Source organism: Canis aureus, chromosome 27 (assembly GCF_053574225.1).
Source record: "Canis aureus isolate CA01 chromosome 27, VMU_Caureus_v.1.0, whole genome shotgun sequence".
Lineage (NCBI taxonomy): Eukaryota > Metazoa > Chordata > Mammalia > Carnivora > Canidae > Canis > Canis aureus.
In genome coordinates, this window is record NC_135637.1 from 10,484,422 (window position 1) to 10,507,049 (window position 22,628).

The window sequence follows — 22,628 nt, forward strand, 5'->3', positions numbered from 1 at the left end:
AAATTCTTTTTTAGAGTAGGGGGCAAAGGGACACCTGGGCAGCTCAGCTGTGGGGCGTCTGCCTTTGGCTCAAGGTGTGATCCTGGAGTCCTGGGATCAAGTCCCACATCAGGCTCCCTGCGTGGAGCCTGCTTCTCCTTCTGCCTATGTCTCTGCCTCTCTGTCTGTGTCTCTCTTTTTTTTTTTTTTTTTTTTTTTAAGATTGTATTTATCCATTCATGAGAGACACAGAGAGAGAAGCAGGCTCCACACAGGGAGCCCAATGTGGGATTCGATCCCAGGACTCCAGGATCACGCCCTGGGCTGAAGGCAGGCACTAAACTGCTGAGCCATCCAGGGATTCCCCGTCTCTCTGTGTCTCTCATGAATAAATAAATAAAATCTTTAAAAAATAGTGTAGGGGGCAGAGGAAGAAGAAAGAGAATCTTAATCAGGTTCCACGCCCAACATGGAGCCTGATGTGGGGCTCAATCTTACAACGCTGAGATCATGACCTGAGTTGAAATCAAGAGTCAACACTTAACTGATTGGGCCACCCGGGTGCCTCTGTTTTGAACCTTTTGAGACATCGTTTTTGTGTCTCAGAGTGGGGATTTGTGGTGACACACTCCCATCACCGGGTCCACAAACTTCCATGCAGGTATTTTCAGCCCAGTGTGACAGGAGCATCATTTATTTCCTGTTAGGGGAACTGCTGAGGCCTGAGGAACCTGCTTCCCAGGGGAAGTTCCCCCCTCTCCCCAATCATTAACCAGCCCAGAGCCACCCTGAGCCCCCTGTGGTGAAGTGAGACTTCATCCTAAGGCCAGAGTCTTGAGAACCCAAGCACTCCCCCACGTTCCCTCTACGGCTCTCAGGCTGGAGTGGGATTTGGGGCGGAAGACCATGTGCATGCCTTACAACTCTGGGATCAACAGTGCTCACAGAACACTGGGTGTCTAAGGCAAATGGGACCATTCAGAACAAAGATTATTTATGCCTTGTGCATGAGAGTCCTGAGATGTGTCATTTCCATAGCATACAGTCAGGTCTGGCACGGGCGCATCTCCTGAGCCGGGGTGGTGCCACACGGTGAGCTGAGCCAGGGCCCCGAGACTCCCTTTGTCAGCCATGCCTTAGCTCTCCAGCTCACTCTCACCCCGTGGTCTCTTACAGAATTCTGTCCTCAGTGGTGCCTGATATGGGGCCTCTGCTGGTGTCTGTACTCATCTGCCTGCTTGCACAAATTTGCCAGGTGTGGTTCAAGGTCCCAGGCAATTTGCTAAAGGCCCTCTAGCCTCTGCCATGGGCAGTGGCAACTGGCTGTGTTGATAAGCCTCTGCCTCTTCAGAAAAACCGCGCTTATAAGTGAAGTCACTATAAGGTGGACTCACCTGCTGAGAAGAAAGGACCATGTGGCAAGAGTTTCCTTGCCCAAAACACAGACTTAAAAGATGAGCCAGTATAAGCCTCTATAAAATACCAGGATCAGAACACTGACCACACGCTAAAGCTCAAGGCCTGAAGCCATATGTCTTGACCACACTGTGTCCCCATGCATCTCTCTATCCCCAGTCATTCCTTCATTCTGTTGAAATTTCTGGTGTTTCCCCTCTACTCATCAGACGTCAGGGGCTTTGAGAGTGCTTAATAGCAACCTACTTTTCCACCTAGGTTCTGAACAACTTTTAAGTGATCAGTAATCATATATTACATCACCAGGACCAGAGTTTAGGGTGCTTAGTGCAAGAGCCATGACGGTCTACTAACTGAACCGGGCTAGCTTGTGAACACCCAGGTATGTGGTCCTTAAGTGAAGCAGGCCTTCCCACCCCCGGTACAGCTCTCATCCAGCCTCTTCCTGCCCTACAGGGGCAGAAGTCCAGAAGGAGGAGCAGTGCGCATGGCCTCTGTGGACAGCCCACTCCCAAGAAGAGGCATTTGAGTTGGTCTCACTATCATTTTCCTGTGGAAAACTTTACTAGCAAGTGATGAATATAAGTGAAGTGGATCCCCTGTTGCAGACATGCATGTTTAGTGATTTAGTTTGGAATTATGAACTAGAGTTGCCTACATGTCTTTTCCCCATGGATGTTGACATTCTCCTGTCAAGAATGCACTCCATGATATTCTGTGCAAAGGAAGCTCGGGTTAGGGTTTGGAATGATTTGTTCTTAAATGAGTAAGGTGCATTGGTTGTAAAAGAAAAGACTTCTGATGAGAGTTCTGTCCTCCCTGCCGCGAGCTCCTCCCCTCCTCCTATGTGGTGTGTGTTGTAGTGAAGAGTGCCAGTGGTGTCCTCGTGAGTCCCAGGCAGAGGTGCCATTCATATGTACGAGCATCCACCCTTTCTCATATTGGCCCAGTTTCTAGCCGGTTCCGCAAATCCCAGCAGTACCTCAGTAATAACGTCTTTGTTCAGGTCCACTCTCCTGATGGCTCTCCCTGCCCCCCCTCATTGGTGTTTTTGTGTCGTTTCTGCCCTTAGTTGTTCTTTATGTTTCTGAGTAAGTTGATTTCTTAAAATCTAAGTGACAGTACGTTACTGACCTCACAGGTCTTATTGCCCAGCCAAGAAAGTTCAGACTGGTTTTTGCATAGCCGTCGAGATCATGGTAGTTGAAGTTGCCAAATTTTAAAAACCTGTGCTATTTAAGCCTCTCTACTAGACTCTGAGGACAAGAAGATTCGTGGGACACAAGCGCTGCCCTAAGTTTCCAGTATTATCTCCTAGGGAGGGCAGAGGTCTAAATGTCACTGTAGTATAAATGCAGTGGCCCGTAGTGATAACAGAGCCACAGAGCTGGTTACAGACTGTAGGGGTGTCACTGAGGAAAAGCTGAGCTGCTGTGCTGGATGAGGTCAAGACCCTGATCAGGACAGACTTGGAGCTGCATTCTAGGGATAAATTCAAGAATTTACCTAGTAGGTTAGGGCGTTTGAGTCCATGGGAAGTTCAGATGCAGAGCATGAGACATCACGGCACACTGGTTGGTCCAACAGAGGAGTGACACCTGGGATTTAAACCTGGCAGTAAAAAATGGCATGGTGAAGTAGGCAGATTCTTGGTCAGAGAGGGCCTTCCAAGGCACAGATCAGCCTTTGTTCTGTAGGTGATGGCAGCACTGAAGGTTTCTAATGAGGTGGGAAGGTTAATGATTTGTAAAGATTGATGCTTTACAAAGGTGAGAATAGTTTGGACAGTGGATATAAGGAAGATGAGTCCAAAGGCACAGATGACTCCAGTATTCTGAATATAATGTCATGGCTGTGACAATCTGCAGGAGAGCATGGACCCCAGAGAGCCAAGGACCAGGGGTGGGGGGCAGAGGGAGAGGAGAGACTCTCAGGTGATGAACAGGTCCAGTTTGGCAACAGCTAGACGCCACCCGTGGTACCATTGGTGAGAACAGCATGGAGTCCAGCTTTGAGGGAAAGATCTGTTGTTTCAGACAGGATGGATCTATTGTGAGTGGGACGTATTCTAGGTGGTGAGGACCAGTGGGCAGTGAGCTCCATGAACCCATAGTTCAGGTGGGCAGTCTAGACCAGAGGTACAGAACCGGGAGGCAGGGCCGGGGGTATCGCATCCTGCCTCCTCAGCTTGGTCTCCTGCAGCAGCGGCCCACCCAGCCTGTGTTTCCTGCCATCGCCCTCCCCAGGCCGCCCTGCAGCGCCTACAGACTACCTAGAAATCACTCTGCCTCTTAGGCCATCATTCATGTTTCCTCACTCTGAGCTGGTGCACACAGCATGCAACAGGATTTCCAGGGGTTTTGTTTAAGTTCCGGGCACTGGGAGAGCCTGTAGCCCTCCCTACAGGTGTTCTTTTCAGGTGGCAATGGTTATGGTACCTGAGCATCCGGGGTGTTCCCCTCCCTGGCCAGCTTATCTGGCCATTGACTCTCTGGGTGCACCTGAGTTCAAACGAGAAATGTTGGTAAACGCAGATGCTGCGACCACTTCAGTTTCTTAACTGTTCTATTCCAGATGCGGAGGTCCCACACAGCTCTCCAAGCGGAGCTTTTCAGTTCCAGCCCCCTTTGCCCCCTGGCACTCCTCCTCCCCTGCCACAGGGGACTCCTCCGCCCATCTTCACCCCTCCACTCCCCAAGGGCACCCCGCCACTGACTCCCAGCGACTCACCCCAGACCAGAGCAGCATCTGCAGCTATGGATGAGGACTCGCTGACTTTGGAAGAACTTGAGGAACAGCAGAGGCGGATCTGGGCAGCCCTTGAGCAGGCTGAGAGCGTGAACAGCGATTCTGATATTCCCGTTGACACCCCTCTCACTGGGAACTCGGTTGTCTCTTCTCCTTGTCCACATGAGCTAGACCTCCCGGTTCCTGAGGGGAAACCCTCTGAAAAGCAGAGGCCTGAGGAACCTGAGGAACCTGAGGGACCAGACGTTTGTACAAAGAAATTGGAAGTTGAACATTCTCTGAGCCCAGATTCTGAGCCTCCGTTGCTTTGTCAGGAGGAGGAGGAAGAGTCTGTTCAGATCGACTCTAAAGATGCTCTTGATAATGGCAATGGCGTGTCGAACTGCGATGTTAGTAATGGAGGCAGTCAGAAGCTCCTTCATGTGGACACCAGCCCTTCAACAGCCACGAAGATTCACAGCCCTGTACCTGACATGAGCAAGTTCGCGACTGGAATAACGCCATTTGAATTTGAGAATATGGCCGAATCTACTGGAATGTACCTCAGGATAAGAAACTTGTTAAAGAACTCTCCCCGAAACCAGCAGAAAAACAAAAAGGCCTCCGAATAACTGCTTGACATAGCAGGAAGAGCTATTTAATTATCTATAACTTTGTGTTTTGTTAATTAGTAACAACTGGAGATAAATTGTTTTCAGATTTTTCTCTCCCATGTAAAAACCTATCCAAAGCTTAATTGTGGCCTGAAGTCAGGCCTGTTTTAAAGAACAGAACAGAAAGACTGGGCTTGCTGGTTTACTATATTTTATTCTTACTAATAAAAACTTGGGGTGGGAGGGGGCTGAGAATGTAAGTACGAGCTGGTTTAGAGATAGTTTGCTAAGGTTTCTACTACTTTTGGATTGTGTCTGTCAAGAGTGATTGATGGTTTTTATCTGTCTTTTGTACATTGTTTTCCCTTTCTACATTTTGCTAATTATCCTGTATATAAGTTTAATATATCATTTTTTAAAAGAAAATTCTAACCATTTTAAATTCATATTTCAACTCTGACAACCAAATGAGAAAAAATCAGGGATGAGCAGCTTTACCCCATTTGGGGTATTTTTGTAAGTGATTTACACACATCGATTTTAATAACACTTTTACTTTTTTGTAACTTCATTCCTCATATAAGTTTGCTATACAGGTATGTTCATCTTTGTGTACAAAGGTTTAATAAATTAGCTTTCATATACATTATCTAAGACTTTGAATATAAAAAAAGTGATTCACAGTTAGTGTATACAACCTTGTTAAGTTTAAACATGAATTATGTGGTTGCAAAAATTAGTGGTAGCAAAGAAAATCTAGGAAAACTTGCATTTTTCAGTGTTCTTTCAGCCTTAACTGCAGCAAAATCTTTTAAAGTAATTATTTTGGAAAAAAAGGGGGGGGCAGCTAGCCTTTGTACAAAAATGACTTTCTAGATTTGAACCCTAAGGTAATTAATACTTAGAAATAAAAGGTAAACATAAACAAGTTGCTTTTAATTGTCAGCTATTTGAGATAGAGCTGGACTATGTTGTCTTTAAACGGAATGCCATTACATTGTTAACAGTCGCATCCCTGAAAATAAACGACTTAAACAATTAGTCTCAGGTATTGTGATCCTGCCCTCAGGCCAGCAGAGGGAGCAAACTACAACCAATCCAGACCTTCTTTCTTTCTTTCTTTCTTCTTTCTTTCTTTTTCTTTCTTTCTTTCTTCTTTCTTTCTTTTTCTTTCTTTCTTTCTTTCTTTCTTTCTTTCTTTCTTTCTTTCTTTCTTTCTTTCTTTCTTTCTTTCTTCTTTCTTTCTTTTTCTTTCTTTTTTCTTTTTCTTTCTTTCTTTTTTCTTTTTCTTTCTTTCTTTCTTTCTTTCTTTCTTTCTTTCTTTCTTTCTTTCTTTCTTTCTTTCTTTCTTCTTTCTTTCTTTTTCTTTCTTTCTTTTCTGATTTTATTTATTTACTCAAGAGAGGGACAGAGACACAGGCAGAGGGAGAAGCAGACTCCATGCCAGGAGCCCGATGTGGGATTCAATCCCGGGACTCTAGGATCACGCCCTGGGCCAAAGGCAGGCGCTAAACCACTGAGCCACTCAGGCATCCCATGTTTCTTTTTTCATTTTGAGAAATTGAATAGCCACATTCACTCTTCTATAAACAGGAAAAGGAAAGAAAATCCTAGGAAGTGGGCAATTTTCAAGGCCCTCACAGAATGTGCTAGAAATGGAATAAAATGTTAAATATTTGTTTTTTTCCCTCCGAGTTGAAGTACATAATAAAACTAATCCTAGTCTACCATAGTGGTTTTATATACATTATCTTGCTCAATATTTTTGTCAGGTACATATAATAGCACCACATGTATATAACCTGAGGAAGGGATCCCTGGGTGGCGCAGCGGTTTGGTGCCTGCCTTTGGCCCAGGGCATGATCCTGGAGACCCGGGATCGAATCCCACGTCGGGCTCCCGGTGCATGGAGCCTGCTTCTCCCTCTGCCTGTGTCTCTGCCTCTCTCTCTCTCTGTGACTATCATAAATAAAATAAAAATTAAAAAAAAAAAAAAAACCTGAGGAAACTGGTGGCATTGAGAGGTTACAGGGACTTGTCAAAGTGCAAGAAGTGGTTGTTGACAGGCCAGTCTCCAGCTGAAGACTGGTTGTAGAAGTAAAATGCCCCTATAAAGATACCTTAGAGCACCAGCGAGAAACACCTAGGTGTTCTCTTTTTTTTAAAGATTTATTTATTTATTCATGAGAGAGAGACAGGAGCCTGATGCAGGACTTGATCCCGGGACTCCAGGATCACTCCCTGAGCCAAAGGCAGACGCTCAACCGCTGAGCCACCCGGGCGTCCATCCCTAGGCATTCTCCTTAGCATAAACCACAGGTCTCAAGTTAAAGTGTGTTCATGGCTTTACCCCATGTTCGTAATCCCCATGGTGTAGATATGGTTAACTTCATGTTTTAGAGGAAGTGCCTATGACACACAGCTGGTGAGTCACCTGGTGACCCTAACTCTAGAGTGCTCTGACCCCCACATCCATGCTTTTCACCATCATGCTGCCTCCTTGTCAAAAAGCGTTATAAAAGCACTAGTTTCTCCAAAATTGGCTTCTATTTTTTACTTGTTCAATTACTTATCAAGACACACAGGTAGTTCTGTGTACTTGGGGACACTACAAGGAGAAAATGGTAGGATCTGCTTCTAGGAGCCTACATACCAGCAGTAGACAGTGGCTCCCTCTTAGTCACAAGGTCCACTGAGCGGCCAAGAAAGAGGACAAGGTTCTTTGACCACCTGGGGCAGTGGGAGTGCATAGGGAGGACTGGCTTCAAATTCATAGGACTGGGGATCCCTGGGTGGCGCAGCGGTTTGGCGCCTGCCTTTGGCCCAGGGCACGATCCTGGAGACTCGGGATCGAATCCCACGTCGGGCTTCCGGTGCATGGAGCCTGCTTCTCCCTCTGCCTGTGTCTCTGCCTCTCTCTCTGTGTGTGACTATCATAAATAAATAAAAATTAAAAAAAATTCATAGGACTGTGAGCTCAAGTGTTCGTTTGCAAGGTACTTAAAGACTCCTGAAAAGAGAAGCTCTGAGCTAAAGCTTAGAGGGGAGGTAGAAGGACTCTACAGACAAAGCAAGCATTAAATGTACAGATGATGGCATGAATAACAAGCAGGAACACTCAAGAAATGCAGGGTGGTAGAAAAAAGGACTTTGAAAAGGGTTGTTGACTCATCGCTACTGAGAACTCTTGATTGTTTTACTATGGGATTTGAATTTTATTAGGGAAAAGGATCTGCTTAAAGATCTTTCAGTGAGGGGGTGACATCGTCCAAGCGGGATTTTTAAAAAGATGCATCCTAAAGCCGAATTGAGAAAATGAATTGGAGAGGAGATCTTTCGCGGAAGGAAGCCTCCCCCAAATGGAAAGTAGTTGCCTTCGGAAGGTGCCCCATTTTTAAACTCTGTTCTACTAGCTGTATCTGTGTATTATGGAGAGGGCTGGGCTGAACAACAGGTTGTTGTGTGGACTTGTCGGTGCACAGATCTCCGGGTGTGGGCAGGTGAGGTCATAAGCAAACACTTGTACTTCAGGATGGACTTGGAGCCGGGCTGGGGACCGGTTTCTCATCTTTGCCTTGGGTTAGAAGGAATGTGGATTGGAATATAGGTTGCTAAAACAAGACCAGTTGTCATCTTGGGCAAGTGCATGGAAAAAGGCACTGCCCTCACTAAAGCCAAATACCTAATTCCTTCTTTCAAAAGCTTGCATTTCCTTATGTGGTCAAAAAGAGCCTGCTTTCTACCGACAACAGTCTTTCTCCTAGTTGCTTCTATTCTTTAGGCTCTCTGCTGGAACCATTTTGCCCTTCTGTGTCATACTTTGTAGATTGTCATTAGCATGCAAAGCCAACAGGGTGTTGGAGCAATTTTGAATACCCAGGTGGTTTGTAAGGCATGACTCCGTTCCCAAGAAGTCAACATGTACACACAGCCTGTGCTTTTCTTCAGAAGTGAGGAAAGTCCTTTTTCCTTTAACCTAATGTATGCATTGATTTAATGGTCTAAATTCACTTTAGAATGTTCAGGATGAAATTATTTTGTTGAAGCATTCATAAATTCTTCTTAATTACAGAGCTATTTCTCTATTAAATTGGAAGTCTCTGAATGGGCATGTTTTGTAAATCACCAGCAATCTAGGTAGAATGTTTATGGAATATTGGAGTGGAGGGAAAATGTGACAGCTGTCTAAAAGGGAATTATATATATATATAAAATTATATATATAGGCTCCTAAAGAAATAACTGCATTTGAGGGGGAGGGGGAATGGAAGGAGACTGTAAAATTAAGTGGAAAGACCTTGTTCCCTATTTATTAGTTGCAGAGCATGTATTTGTCATTCATATTTGGATTTTGAATTTGTGGATTTTGTAATTTAGAAAACCAGTCCTCTAAAATTCACATCCCATACACTTCTAACTAGTTGATGCTAAATGTCTATGCATTAGATTTCACTTCTAATTAATTTCCATTTGCAACTATACTCCTTCATAACTATTTAAAGAGTAAAATGAGAGGTTTGATTTTTTTCTTTAAAATCTTGACTTTTTGAATTATAAGCAGAGGGAGTAACAAAGCCATCAATTTAAAGGGAAATCTCCTATAAAGGAAACCCACACCATTCTTCTTCATACAGTATAGAAATTTATTTATTTATTTTTTACCAATTTTCTAAACCCCAAACTTTTTTCTTTCTCAAAATGGAAAGTCTTGATTTTTTTTATTATAAATGTAATACAGTTTTGTTTTTATAAATTTAAACAAAATGGTATAAAGCCCTTTATAATCACAGCTTTCAGAGAAAAAAGTCATTGTTTATGGTTTGGTATACCTTCTTCCTGAGCAAATACATGCAACTAAGAATTTTTAAAAATGTTTTATATGTATAAGTGTGTTTCAATAAAAGTGAGATTATGCTGTACTCAGAAGTATTTGAAGTCTAGTTATTGTTATTTTATTCATTTAATTTTTTATTTTTTAAAGATTTTATTTATTTATTCATGAGACACACAGAGAGAGGCAGAGACACAGGCAGAGGGAGAAGCAGGCTCCATGCAGGGAGCCTGATGTGGGACTCGATCCCAGGACTCCGGGATCACGCCCTGAGCTAAAGGTAGATGCTCAATTGCTGAGCCACCCAGGCATCCATAGTTATTGTTATTTTTAAAAATATTTTTTTGTTTTAAGGGCCCCTGGGCAGCTCAGTCAGTTAAGTGTCTGCCTTTAGCTCAGGTCATGATCCCGGGGTCCTAGGATTGAGTCCCCCATTGTTGGGCTTCCTGTTCAGGGGGGAGCCTGCTTCTCCCTCTGCCTCTGTCCCTCCACCTGGTCATGCTCTGGCTCTCCCTGTATCTCTAAAATAAATAAAATAAATCTTTAAAAAAAGATTTATTCTTTGAATAAATCTTTAAAAAAAGATTTTTTTTGTTTTAAGTAATTTCTTTACCCCACATGGGGTTCCAGCTTACAACCCCGAGATCAAGAGTCCCATGCTCCACAGACTGAACCAGCCAGACACCCCTCCAGTTACTATTCTTAATGGGTACATGGTGGCATACCTCATTTATTCAATATTGTTTATTATTTTTTTAAAGATTTAATTAATTTATTTGACAGAGAATGAGAGGGCATGAGCAAGGGGAAGAGCAGAGGCACAGGGAGAAGCCGATTCCCCACAGAGCAGGGAGCCTGTTGCAGGGCTCAATCCTTGGACCCTGAGATCATGACCTGAGCCAAAGGAAGACATCCAACTGAGCTACCCAGGTGCCTCTGCAGTGAACATTTTTTTTTAGATTCTTTATTTATTTATTTGAGAGAGAGAGAGTACAGATTGGGAGAGGGAGAAGCACACTCCTCACTGAGCAGGAACACCCTCCACCTACTTGGGGTTCAATCCCAGGATCCCAAGATTGTGTCATAAGCCAAAAGGCAGACGCTTAACTGACTGAGCCACCCAGGCACCCTTTCAGTGAACATTTTTAAAGATAAATCCTTAAGGTGTGCCTGGGTGGCTCAGTTGGTAAAGCCTGCAACTTCATCTCAGCTCAGGTCATGGTAATCGGGTCATCTTGGCCTACTTGGCTCCGAGCTCCAAGTGGAGTCAGCCTGAGATTCTTTCTCTCTTTGCCCCTCCCCCAGCTTGTACTTGAACACACTCCCTTCCCCTCTTCCTCTCTCAAAGATAAATAATCTTTTAAAAAGTATTAAAGGGGGCAGCCCGGTGGCGCAGCGGTTTAGGGCCGCCTGCAGCCCAGGGCGTGATCCTGGAGACCCGGGATCGAGTCCCACATCCCTGCAGGGAGCCTGCTTCTCCCTCTGCCTGTGTCTCTGTCTCTCTCTCTGTGTCTCTATGAATAAATAAATAAAATCATTAAAAAAAAGTATTAAAGGTAAAACCTTAAATATTTGTGGAAATTGTTTATAGGATGCATTCCTAAGTTATCAGATTGGATATTTTATGGGTGTTTCAAGCAATTTTTACTTCTTCTGTAAATTGTCTTCATATCCCTCGTTCATTCTATTTGTTTACTAATATTTGTTTACTAAATGATACATAGTGACTTTTTAAAAAAAAGATTTTATTCATTTATTTATGAGAGACACACAGAGAGAGGGAGAGACACAGGTAGAGAGAGAAGCAGGCTCCATGTAGGGAGCGCGATGTGGGACCTGATCCCGGGTCTCCAGGATCATGCCCTGGGCCAAAGGCAGCCTCTCAACCACTGAGCCACCCAGGGGTCCTGATATATAGTAACTCTTCATTAAACTATATGTCTTAGGTACACTGCAAAATTATGTTTTTAATCTGTCATATATATTTTGTTTATACCTTTTGTAGTACAGAAATTTTCAGATTGTTAAAAGTCAAATCTTTGTATTTTTTCCTTTATGAATTAACTATTTTGGTGTGATGTTCTATTTTCCAGAAGATGTTTTGTTTTGCAAACTCACCATCTGATATCCAATAATGGGGTTATTGGTTGGAACTGATATTGAAAAATTATTTCTTCCCCAGTATTTAAATTGTGTGATTAGTAAGACTGTCTCTCCTTATAGTACTCTTAAGTATATTTTCATGTAGACAAATTTATTTTTTTAATTTTTTTTTTAATTTTTTTTTATTTATGATAGTCACAGAGAGAGAGAGAGGCGCAGAGACACAGGCAGAGGGAGAAGCAGGCTCCATGCACCGGGAGCCCGACGTGGGATTCGATCCCGGGTCTACCAGGATCACACCCTGGGCCAAAGGCAGGCGCCAAACCGCTGCGCCACCCAGGGGTCCCAACAAATTTATTAGTTCCTATCCACATTTGGTTTATATTATGCCCTAAATGTCAATATATTCAGGGTTTTCTTTCTGAATTGGATTATTTTTTCACTTATGGATTAAATGGAAAAAAAATGAAAAAACTAGAAAGAATGACTAGCAAAATGTGAAAAATAATTTTATAATCTAACTGAAAGAACAGATCATGCAAAAAAAAAGATCCCAATTCTTTTATTATATTTTATTTTTAATAAAATGTGTATTATATGTGGTAATGGGAAATTCTATATATCACAAATTCTAGATATCAAAAATGCCTTTTTAAAATAATTTACCATCAACAATCTGGCTATATTTGGAATTTTTATAATACGGGGAATTATAGAAAATGCAAGAGGTTTAACCCCAACTCAGCCTTCTATCATTCTAGACAGCTGAGATTGCACCTCTGTAGGAGTGACATCATAAAAGAATGAGATTTTAGTGTTTTCAGTGGCGGAGGCTAGTCCATTAGTCATAAACGAGAATGACAGATGAATCTGGATTAGGACAGGTTGTGGGATTAGACCCAGGGCAAATTTCTCACCGGCTCTAACAAGTTTCTTTCTGTTCCTACCACGTGCCTTCCATGCCTGTCCTGATCTGTAGCTCTCTAAACCAGTTCCCATTCTGTTTGTTGCATTGTCCAGTTTAAAGTCTTCATATTCCTCACAGAGGAAGACATAGACATGGCCAACAAGCACATGAGAAAATGCTCCGCATCACTTGCCATCAGGGAAATACAAATCAACACCACAATGAGATACCACCTCCCACCAGTGAGAATGGTGAAAATTAACAAGGCAGGAAACACCAAATGTTGGAGAGGATGTGGAGAAAGGGGAACCCTCCTGCACTGTTGGTGGGAATGTGAACTGGTGCAGCCACTCTGGAAAACTGTGTGGAGGTTCCTCAAAGAGTTAAAAACACATATGGTCTCATTCATTTGGGGAATATAAAAAATAGTGAAAGGGAATAAAGGGGAAAGGAGAAAAAATGAGTGGGAAATATCAGAAAGGGAAACAGAACATGAGAGACTCCTAACTCTGGGAAATGAACTAGGGGTGGTAGAAAGGGAGGTGGTCGGGGGTGGGGGTGACTGGGTGACAGGCACTGAGGGGGGCACTTGATGGGATGAGCACTGGGTGTTATTCTATATGTTGGCAAATTGAACACCAATAAAAAATAAATTTATAAAAAAAATTAAGCCCAGAATACAGCTAATGCCAAAACCAAAAATAAATAAATAAATAAATAAATAAAGTCTTCATATTCGAATACACGGAGGACTCCTGTGACCCTTCTGTAGGAAGGTGGTTGAAACCTACTTACATTTTCACAACTCACAGAATCAAAGATGAAGACAGGGTCGCAGGCATGTGAGAGCAACAGAATGTGTTGCCTATGTTCATAACTGAAAGAAAGGTGAAGTTCTTCTGAATTCTCTCCAAGAAGCTGGCATTAGAGCACCCAGAGGAGAGATTTCTCAGGCCAGTATAGGACATTTGATCTGCCTATTTCCTCTGCCTGGCTGTTTTCCTGAAAACAAATAGGCTAAATTCCTCATTGCCTTGAAGCGATATGATAGTATCTCACCTTCTCAGTTTGACTGCCCAAACCTAGTGAGTTTGTGGGTAGTAATCCAATTATCTGAGAATTTATAATCCTTGAAATTTTTTTTAAAAATCATTTTTCTTATCCTTTCATTATTCTGAGTTATTATTAACCCTAAGGGCAAGGATATGTTCCACTCCTAGTGTATAGTGATCATATATATTCATGCAAAGGGAACCTAATAAATTTATTTCTAAATTTTACATACATATATATTATCTAATTTAGTTGATTATATAAGTTTTTTAACTTTGACTAATTTTACCTCAAACATCTCCTTTCTGGGCATTTCACTTCTTTTTTTTTTTAAAGATTTCATTTTTAAGTAATCTCTACACTCAATATGAGTCTCAAACTCATGACCCTGAGATCAAGAGTCATATGTTCCCCCAACTGACCCAGCCAGGTGCCCCATGTTTGATGATATATTAAAGATTGTGTCTGTGGAAGTTATCTTTTGCTATGTGACAGATGAGCCCAAATTTTAGCATCTTATAACACCAAAAATTTATTATTTCTCATGATTCTGTAGATTGGTTGGGCAGTTCTCTTCACCCTATTTAGATTCACTCATGAAACTGCATTCATTTGGTAGGTTGACTGGGGACAGGGGGCTGAGATACTTCACTCTCATGTCTGGGGCCTTGGTACTAGTTGTCAACTGGGCACTTTTCCTCTCTATATGGTCATACATCATTCAGTAGTCTAGACAGCTTATTTATATGTAGTAAAAGCATTTCAGGAAGGCAAAAATAGATACCACAAGGCTTCTTGAGGCCTACACTTTGAAATTCACACAGTGTCACTTTCACCACATTTTTTTTTTCTTTTTCAAAGATTTTATTTATTCCTGAGAGACACACACACAGAGAGGCAAAGATAGGCAGAGGGAGAAGCAGGCTCCCTGTGGGGAGCCCGATGCAGGACTCAATCCCAAAGGCAGATGCTCGACCATTGAGCCACCCAGCCATCTCACTCCCGCCACATTCTATTGCAAGTTGGCAAGATTAGCTCAAATCCCACCTGTTGAGGACATGAGCTGCAAAATATTGTGGCTACTTTTTCAAAATCTACTACTATGTATATTTCAAGCAAAGTATTATAAGTCTCTTCAGTTCTTTGAGAATTCTCATACATCACATAATCATTTAGTGCAACCTATAATCTTACAACTATGATAACTTTTATTTATTTTTATTTTAAAGATTTTATTTATCTGAGAGAGAAAGGGGCAGGGAGCATGAGTGGGGGGAGGAGAGGGGGAGAAGCAGACTCCCCACTGAGTAGGGAGTCTGACATGGGTCTCCATCACAGGACCCCAGGATCATGACCTGAGCTGAAAGCAGATGCCTCAGTTGGTTAACTGAGCCACTCAGGTGTCCCAACTATGCTAACTTTTAAAATTATTTTGAAACTCATCTATTTGGGAAATATATGAGATTAAAAATAGGTAACTTCCAAAACAAAGAAAAAAAATAAGTGGAATAAGATAATATTTAACATCTAAAACCATGTCAAATAGTAATATTAATAAACCAATCTAATTTTAGTGTACTAGTTTTATTTTTTTTAAGATTTTATTTATTTATTCATGAGACACAGAGACAGGCAGAGACACAGGCAGAGGGAGGAGAAACAGGCTCCATGCCAGGAGGCCGATGTGGGACTCGATCCTGGGACCACGCCTTGAGCCAAAGGCAGACATTCAACTGCTGAGCCACCCAGACGTCCCAGTGCACTAGTTTTAAAACTCTCTACTGTTATCCATTTGGCCTACAAGAACAGATCTCTCTTCCAAGGAATTGTTTTATTCCTTGGAAAAAAATGTGGCTCGAAGTACCACATTTAACTTTAAAGTTATATATTTTTATGTCATATGGTTGGTGATAACTAGTAGTCATCAGCTTGATAAAATTCATAGTTGGCATGGATTGAATCCTATCCAAATGAATAAGATAGGAGATGGTCTCCTGAGAGGCTCAGCTGGTTTGGGTTCAGGTCATGATCTCAGGGTTGTAAGATTGAGCCCCATATTGGCTCCTTGTTGGATGTGGAGCCTGCTTGGGATTCTCTTTCCCCCTCTGCCCCTCCTTGCCCTACCTCCTGGCTTGTGCATGTGTGCTCTCCCACTCTCTCAAAAAAAAAAAAAAGATAGGAAATGGTATGAATTTTTGTGCAGCACCTACTATGTGCAACATACTTCCCTGAGCCCCCATTATGCAGAGAGGAATAAGACCTTTAGTCCCTGGAAGAAAGAGCACACAATTAACTACTTGATGAGGTGGAACATGGTAGACATCCTATGGTCACTACAGAGTACCACTGAAAATTCAGAGTAGGCTGAGAATACTGCCACCTAATCAGAATGCCCTTGACTTAGGTCAAATAGAGATGAGAAGCCCAAGAGTAATCTCAGAAAAAGATTAAGCTTCCCAAAGCCATAATACAGTGCAAGATAGGCTGGGCTGTATTCCTGGATGATATTCCGAGAGGGGATACACATAGTTGGTGCCAGACTCAGATTCTGTTTAAGTTATATTTGAGGATATTACCACTGACATGACCCATTGTATGGGATTGAATTGTGTCCCCTCCCCCCAACATTCACGTGATCCAGAAGCTTAAAAGGCGGACATTATTTGGAAATAGGGTGGCTGCAGCTATATTTAGTTAAGATAGGATCATACTGGAGGAGGGTGGGCCTTTAATCAAATATGACTGATGTCCTTACAAGAAGAATATTTGGACACAAAGACAAAGACACCCAGGGAGGAGGCCATGTGGAGATGGAGGTAGAGATTGTGTGATGTGTCTACAATGAATGGCAGCAAATACCAGAAGCAGAAGAGAGGCATGGAACAAATAATCTCTCAGAGAGCCCATAAGGAATTCACCTTGCCAACTTCCTGCTTCCAGACTATGAGAGAATAAAGTGTCTGTTGTTCAAGCTACCCAGTTTATTGTACTTTTTACAGCAGCCCCAGGAGACTAATACAGTTAGTTGATTAGCATGCTTACAGACTTCCACCATCAGGGACCCACAATCCTCCTCTGCTACTGCTCCGCCAGTCACAGATAGTTTTTCATTTGGGGTCAACATGGTGATTGCAGCTCCAGCTAGCATGTCAGTATTCCAGTCAGCATAAAGTAGAAAAGAAAGGCAAGGGGTTACTTTCTCCCTTTAAGAGCCCTCCCAGATGTTACATGGGCCACTTCAGCTTGGCCAGAACTTACTCTCATGGCCACATCTCATAACACAGGCAGCTTGGGAATATAAGTCTTCATTCTGGATGTCCGTATGCCAGGAAAAATCAGGTGCAGAAACAGGGAAGAATGACTTTTGAGGGGGGACATTTCATACTCTCTCTGTGACGGTCTCCAAAAACCAAACAAATGTAATGAATGCAATACTCACTTTACCCTGATTATAGTATGTTCAAAATAGGCAGACCTGGGGTGCCTGGGTGGCTTGATCTCAGGTCAGGTCATGATCTTGGGGTCCTGGGATCAAGCCCCGTGTTGGGCTCTGCGCTCAGCAGGGAGTCTGCCTCAGATTCTCTCTCTCCCTCTGCCCCTCCACCCACTCATGCTCTCTCTCTCTCTAAAATAAATAATAAATAAATAAATAAATAAATAAATAAATAAATAATCTCAACAACAACAAAAAAAGAATGGGCAGAACCTGGGCAAATGTGGGCCAGTCAGAGGCAAAGAGAGGCATGCTGGAGGGTGTGTGTGTGTGTGTGTGTGTGTGTGTGTGTGTGTATGTGCTTAGAAAGCCATATGAAAACATGAATAAGGAAATGTATAATATCCACTGCTCTGGCAACCATCTTACAAGCAGGGAAGAAGAAGAAAAGGTTTTGAGTGCTTGAGAAAATTGCCGAGTCACTGAATCAACCGACCCCAGATGGCGCCTGCCTTTGGCCCAGGGCGCGATCCCAGAGACCCGGGATCGAATCCCACATCGGGCTCCCGGTGCATGGAGCCTGCTTCTCCCTCTGCCTGTGTCTCTGCCTCTCTCTCTCTCTCTGTGACTATCATAAATAAATAAAAATTAAAAAAAAAAATCCAGCTCAACCGACCCCAGAGATCAACCCTGCTTCAAACTTCCTGTTTTGTGAGCTAATCATTTTTCTAATTCTTTAAGCCAGGCTCACTTAGACTGGGTGCTGAAATCATGCTTACTGATGTAAACTCCATTAAAATGTAGAATTTTTGAACAGAAGAATATGAACCTGAACATTTGAGCAGCCTCAGCAGATTTAAGAACTCTTCTTTTCACTTTAGGAATTTCATTTGGGACTCAAATAGTTTTATCTGGCAGGAACATATATGCATAGTTATTTCCAGGTAGCCTCTGATGGCCTGTCTGTGATGAAGGAATATTAGTTTTGTATTTAGGAACGGTTCAAGTGTAGGATTGGGCATGGGCAGGGAGAGACAGACATTTTCATGCATCATTGGTGGGGAAGTGAATTGGTTCAATCTTTTTTGGAAAGCAATTAAAAGGAAATTTAAATGTACATCCTTTAGATTTAGCATCTATAATCTAAGAATCTTACAAATATATTTGTATAAAACATTGTTAGATAAGAAACAACAGGCCCTAAATGGAGTCACTTGTGCTAAGTCTAGGTCAGCAAACCAAAATTTAACACCCTGATTGCAGTTTCAGCCTCTCCCAAGGACACAGTCTTTAACCACTTAGTCTGGAATTACCTGGTCAGCACTAGTGATGTAATTTATGGGACAGACCCCTGAGGTCCCCCATAGGAAGGTGACCTTCCCTGAAACAATGCACTTTTTGCTAGAAAAATTCTTTTCCTGCCCCCCTCTGCTTATAAAAGCTTTACATTTTGTATAGTTCCTCAGAGCACCTTTCTTGCTAGGTGGGATGCTGCCCAATTCATGAATAGTTGAGTAAAGCCAATAAGAGTTTTAAATTTTCCTAGGTTGAAGAATGCCTGGGTGGCTCAGCAATTGAGCATCTGTCTTTGGCTCGGGGTGTGATCCTGGGGTTCTTTTTTTTTTTAAGATTTTATTTATTTATTCATATGAGAGAGAGAGAGAGGCAGAGACACAGGCATAGAGAGAAGCAGGCTCCATGCAGGGAGCCCCACGTGGGACTTGATCCCAGATCCCAGGATCACACCCTGAGCCAAAGGCAGATGCTCAACTGCTGAGCCACCTAGGCATCCCATGACCTAGAGTTTTAAAAACATCTGTTACTTACAAAGTATCTTTTTTATTATTTATTTTATTTTATTTTTTAAGATTTTATTTATTTATTCATGAGAGACACACAGAGAGAGGCAGAGACACAGGCAGAGAGAGAAGCAAATTCCTTACAGGAGCCTGATGTGGGACTCGATCCCAGCACTCCAGGATCACGCCCTGAGCCAAAAGCAGACGCTCAACCACTGAGCTGCTGAGATGTCCCTATTTATTTATTTATTTATTTATTTATTAACTTACTTACTTATTTAACTTATTCATTTGAGAGATAGGGAGAGCGAGTGAGGGCACGAGAAGGGGGGAGGTCAGAAAGCAGAAAGAGAAGCAGAGAGGGGGGAGCTCAATGTGGGGCTTGATCCCAGGACCCAGGGATTATGATCTGAGCCAGAGGCAGATAATGGACTGAGCCACCCGGGTGCCCACAAAGCACCATCTTTTAAAAAGTGAAAAAAAAAAAAATAGGTCGTAGACTGGGAAAGGATATCATTCATATATAATGTGAATATATTAAGAATCCCCACAATCAACTTAAAAAATGAAAGACAATCCAACAGAATAGAGTGCAAAAGATATAAAGAGACCAGATACCTGGGTGGCTCAGAGGTTGAGTGTTCATCGAGCGTTCATTGAGGCTCATCGAGTTCCGCATCAGGCTCCCTGCATGGAGCCTGCTTCTCCCTCTGCCTGTGTCTCTGTGTCTCTCATGAATAAATAAATAAAATTTTAAAAAAAGATATAAAGAGACAATCCACATAAGAAGATACATTGAGTAGCCATATGAAATGAATCTCAAGCTCATTTGTAATCAGGAAAATGCAAATTAAAACCACAAGAGATTATTTCATATCTTTCAAATGTACAGATATTTAAGCATCTGATAATCCCAAGTGTTGACACCTATTTAGTGAATATGAGGGCTGGGGTAGTGGGTGCCCCCTCCAAGAGAGAATTCCTGAGCTCCATAAAGATCTTAAAATGTCTGAGTTGGGCTGTGTGGTAGATTGATTGATTGATTGATTTATAAATATTTTACTTATTTATTCATGGTAGACACAGAGAGAGCAAGGCAGAGAGGCTGAGCCACCTAGTGTGTGGTGGTTTTAAAATAGTCTATAAATTTTTAGACCTCCTCTCTCCTCTCTTAAGATAGAGCTTAATTCCTCTTTCTTTGAGTGTGGACTGGATTTAGTGATTTACTACTAATAAGTAGGTTTGTAAAGGCAATGGGATGAATCCAGACCAGATTATAAAAAAACAGGGCAGCCCTGGTGGCTCAGCAGTTTGGTGCCGCCTTCGGCCCAGTGTGGGATCCTGGAGTCCTGGGATCGAGTCCCACGTCCGGCTCCCTGCATGGAGCCTGCTTCTCCCTCTGCCTGTGTCTCTGCCTCTCTCTCTCTCTCTCTCTCTCTGTGTCTCTCATGAATAAATAAATAAAATCTTAAAAAAAAAGAAAAAGATTATAAAAAACATGGCAGCTTCCTCCTTGCTTGCTCTCCTGGATCTCTCATCCTGGGGAAAGTTAACTGCTGGGGCTCCTGGGTGACTCAGTCGGTTAAGCGTCTGCCATCGGTTCAGGTCATGATCATGGGGTCCGGGATCGAGCACCGTGTCAGGCTCTCTTCTCAGTGGGGAGCCTGCTTCTCCCTCTGCCTCTGCTCCTCCCCTTGCTTGTGCTCTCTTTCTCTCTCTCTGTCAAATAAATACAATCTTTTTTTTAAAAGATTTTTTTAATTTATTCATTCATGAGAGACACAGAGAGACAGAGAGAGAGAGGCAGAGACACGGGGAGAGGGAGAAGCAGGCTCCATGCAAGGAGCCTGATGTGGGACTGGATCCCGGGTCCCCAGGATCATGCCCTGGGCCGAAGGCAGGCGCCAAACTGCTGAGCCACCCGGGGATCCCCAATAAATAAAATCTTAAAACAAAGAAAAGAAAGTCAACTGCCAGATTGTGAGGACAGAGAAACAGCCTGTGGAGAGGCTTGCCTGGCAAGTAGCAGAGGCTCCCTGTCAGCACCTGGAAGTGAGCTCTCTTGGGAAAAGATCCTCTAGCCTTGTGTAACTTACCTGGGTTGTTGTTGTTATTGTTATCATCATCATCATCGTCGTCATCATCATCCCTGGCCACAGACTGAATGTTTATATCCCCTTCAAATTCATATGTTGGGGCAGCCCGGGTGGCTCAGCGGTTTAGCGCCGCCTTCAGCCCAAGGTGTGATCCTGGAGACCCCGGATCGAGTCCCACATCAAGCTCCCTGCATGAAGACTGCTTCTCCCTCTGCCTCTCTCTCTCTCTATCTCATGAATAAATAAATAAAATCTTTTAAAAAATTTCATATGTTGAGGCCCCAAGGTGGTGTTATCAGAAGGTGGGGTCTTTGGGAGGCAATTAGGTCAGGAGGGTTGAGTCCTTATGAATGGGATTAGGGTCTTTGTAAAAGAGACCTAGAGAGCCCCTGTGCCCCTTTTGCTACGTGAGGACACAGAGAGGAATGGCAGCTCTGAGCCAGAAGGAGGCCCTCACCAGACTCTGAATCTGCAGGTGTTTTGATCTTGGACTTACAGCCTCCAGAAGTTTAAGAAATAAATTTCTGTGTTTTATAAGCCACTCAGCCTGTGGCATTTTGTTATAGCAGCCTAAATGGGCTAAGACACCCCCTTAAAGAGAAATGTTAAATTATATTAAGCTCCCAGTATAATCATATAAATTATTTAATGAAGTTGCCTTTTTGTACACAAAAATAATGAAACGCCGGCGATTTCATGCAGTTCAACCTATCAGTTGACAAGAGCCTGAAGGCAGAGTGAATGTAGGAAGGTCTGTGCATTCTTTGAGTTTTGATCGTGGTTGACTCCAGTAGTGTTGGGCTTTTAATCTACCTGGTCTCAGTTCTCTAATCTGTGAAATGGGAATAATAACACTTTACTTCTCATCCTCAGAAGAATACAGTATTACAAGTCATTAGCCATTGCTATTCAGATGCAGGGATCTAAAGCAGCGCATTACTGCTTGTTAGTACTCTGGATGTATTTTTAGCTTGAAGACATGGAAAATATAAGTGGCTGGCTTTCCTGGCAGGCAGTTTTCTAAGGCAGATCTTTACAGGCAGGAGTAGCTGGAAAGCCAAATTTTCTGCAGGGAAGAGGTTGTATTTTTCTTCCCCTTGAGCAATATTATTTGACCATCTTCATTTTCTGTTTCCTGATGATGTCATATGTGAATAAATTCAATTAGATAAAATTTGCCTGATGATTTTGTGCATTTAGCATTAAAGCCTCTGTGTGTGTGTGTGTGTGTGTGTGTGTGTGTGTGTGTTTGGTTATTCATCTTTTGTTTGTATTTTTTTTGCCAAACCAGAAGCACTGTATAAAGATTATATAATGGTAAAAAAAATTTTCCCTTTGCACTTAAGCTCCTTGAAGTAAACACAGAAATGAGAATTAACTTTGGCAGCCTAAAGCCTTGCTCCATAATGACAAAAGGAACATTCAACACTAAAATTAACTTCTTCACCAAAGGTGCTAATTTTTGCATTTATGGTGTCCACATAGTTACAAAGTGAAAAAGCATTGTGGCACAACATATAGAAAACTGATTTAGGATGCCAAAAACAGTCATGGGTCCTAAGGCCCTGTGGGCAACAGTGAAATGGAAAATTTGATGTGATGAGTTCTAATCCCAGTTTATGATTTTTTTTAAAGATTTATTTATTTATTTATTCAGAGAGAGCAAAAGA

General features: G+C 42.5%; 1 protein-coding gene across 4 annotated transcripts in view; it reads left to right on the forward strand.

Moving 5' to 3' along the window:
* Positions 1-5,777, forward strand: part of ZCCHC8 (zinc finger CCHC-type containing 8) — a 31,382-nt gene extending 25,605 nt beyond the window's left edge. For all 4 annotated transcript variants that reach the window (XM_077875461.1, XM_077875462.1, XM_077875463.1 and 1 more), the window contains one exon: positions 3,970-5,777. In XM_077875461.1, the coding sequence (XP_077731587.1) occupies positions 3,970-4,754 (785 nt within the window). In that variant the 3' untranslated portion in view covers positions 4,755-5,777. The remainder of the gene's footprint in view (positions 1-3,969) is intronic.
* The last annotated feature ends 16,851 nt before the right edge of the window (positions 5,778-22,628 follow it).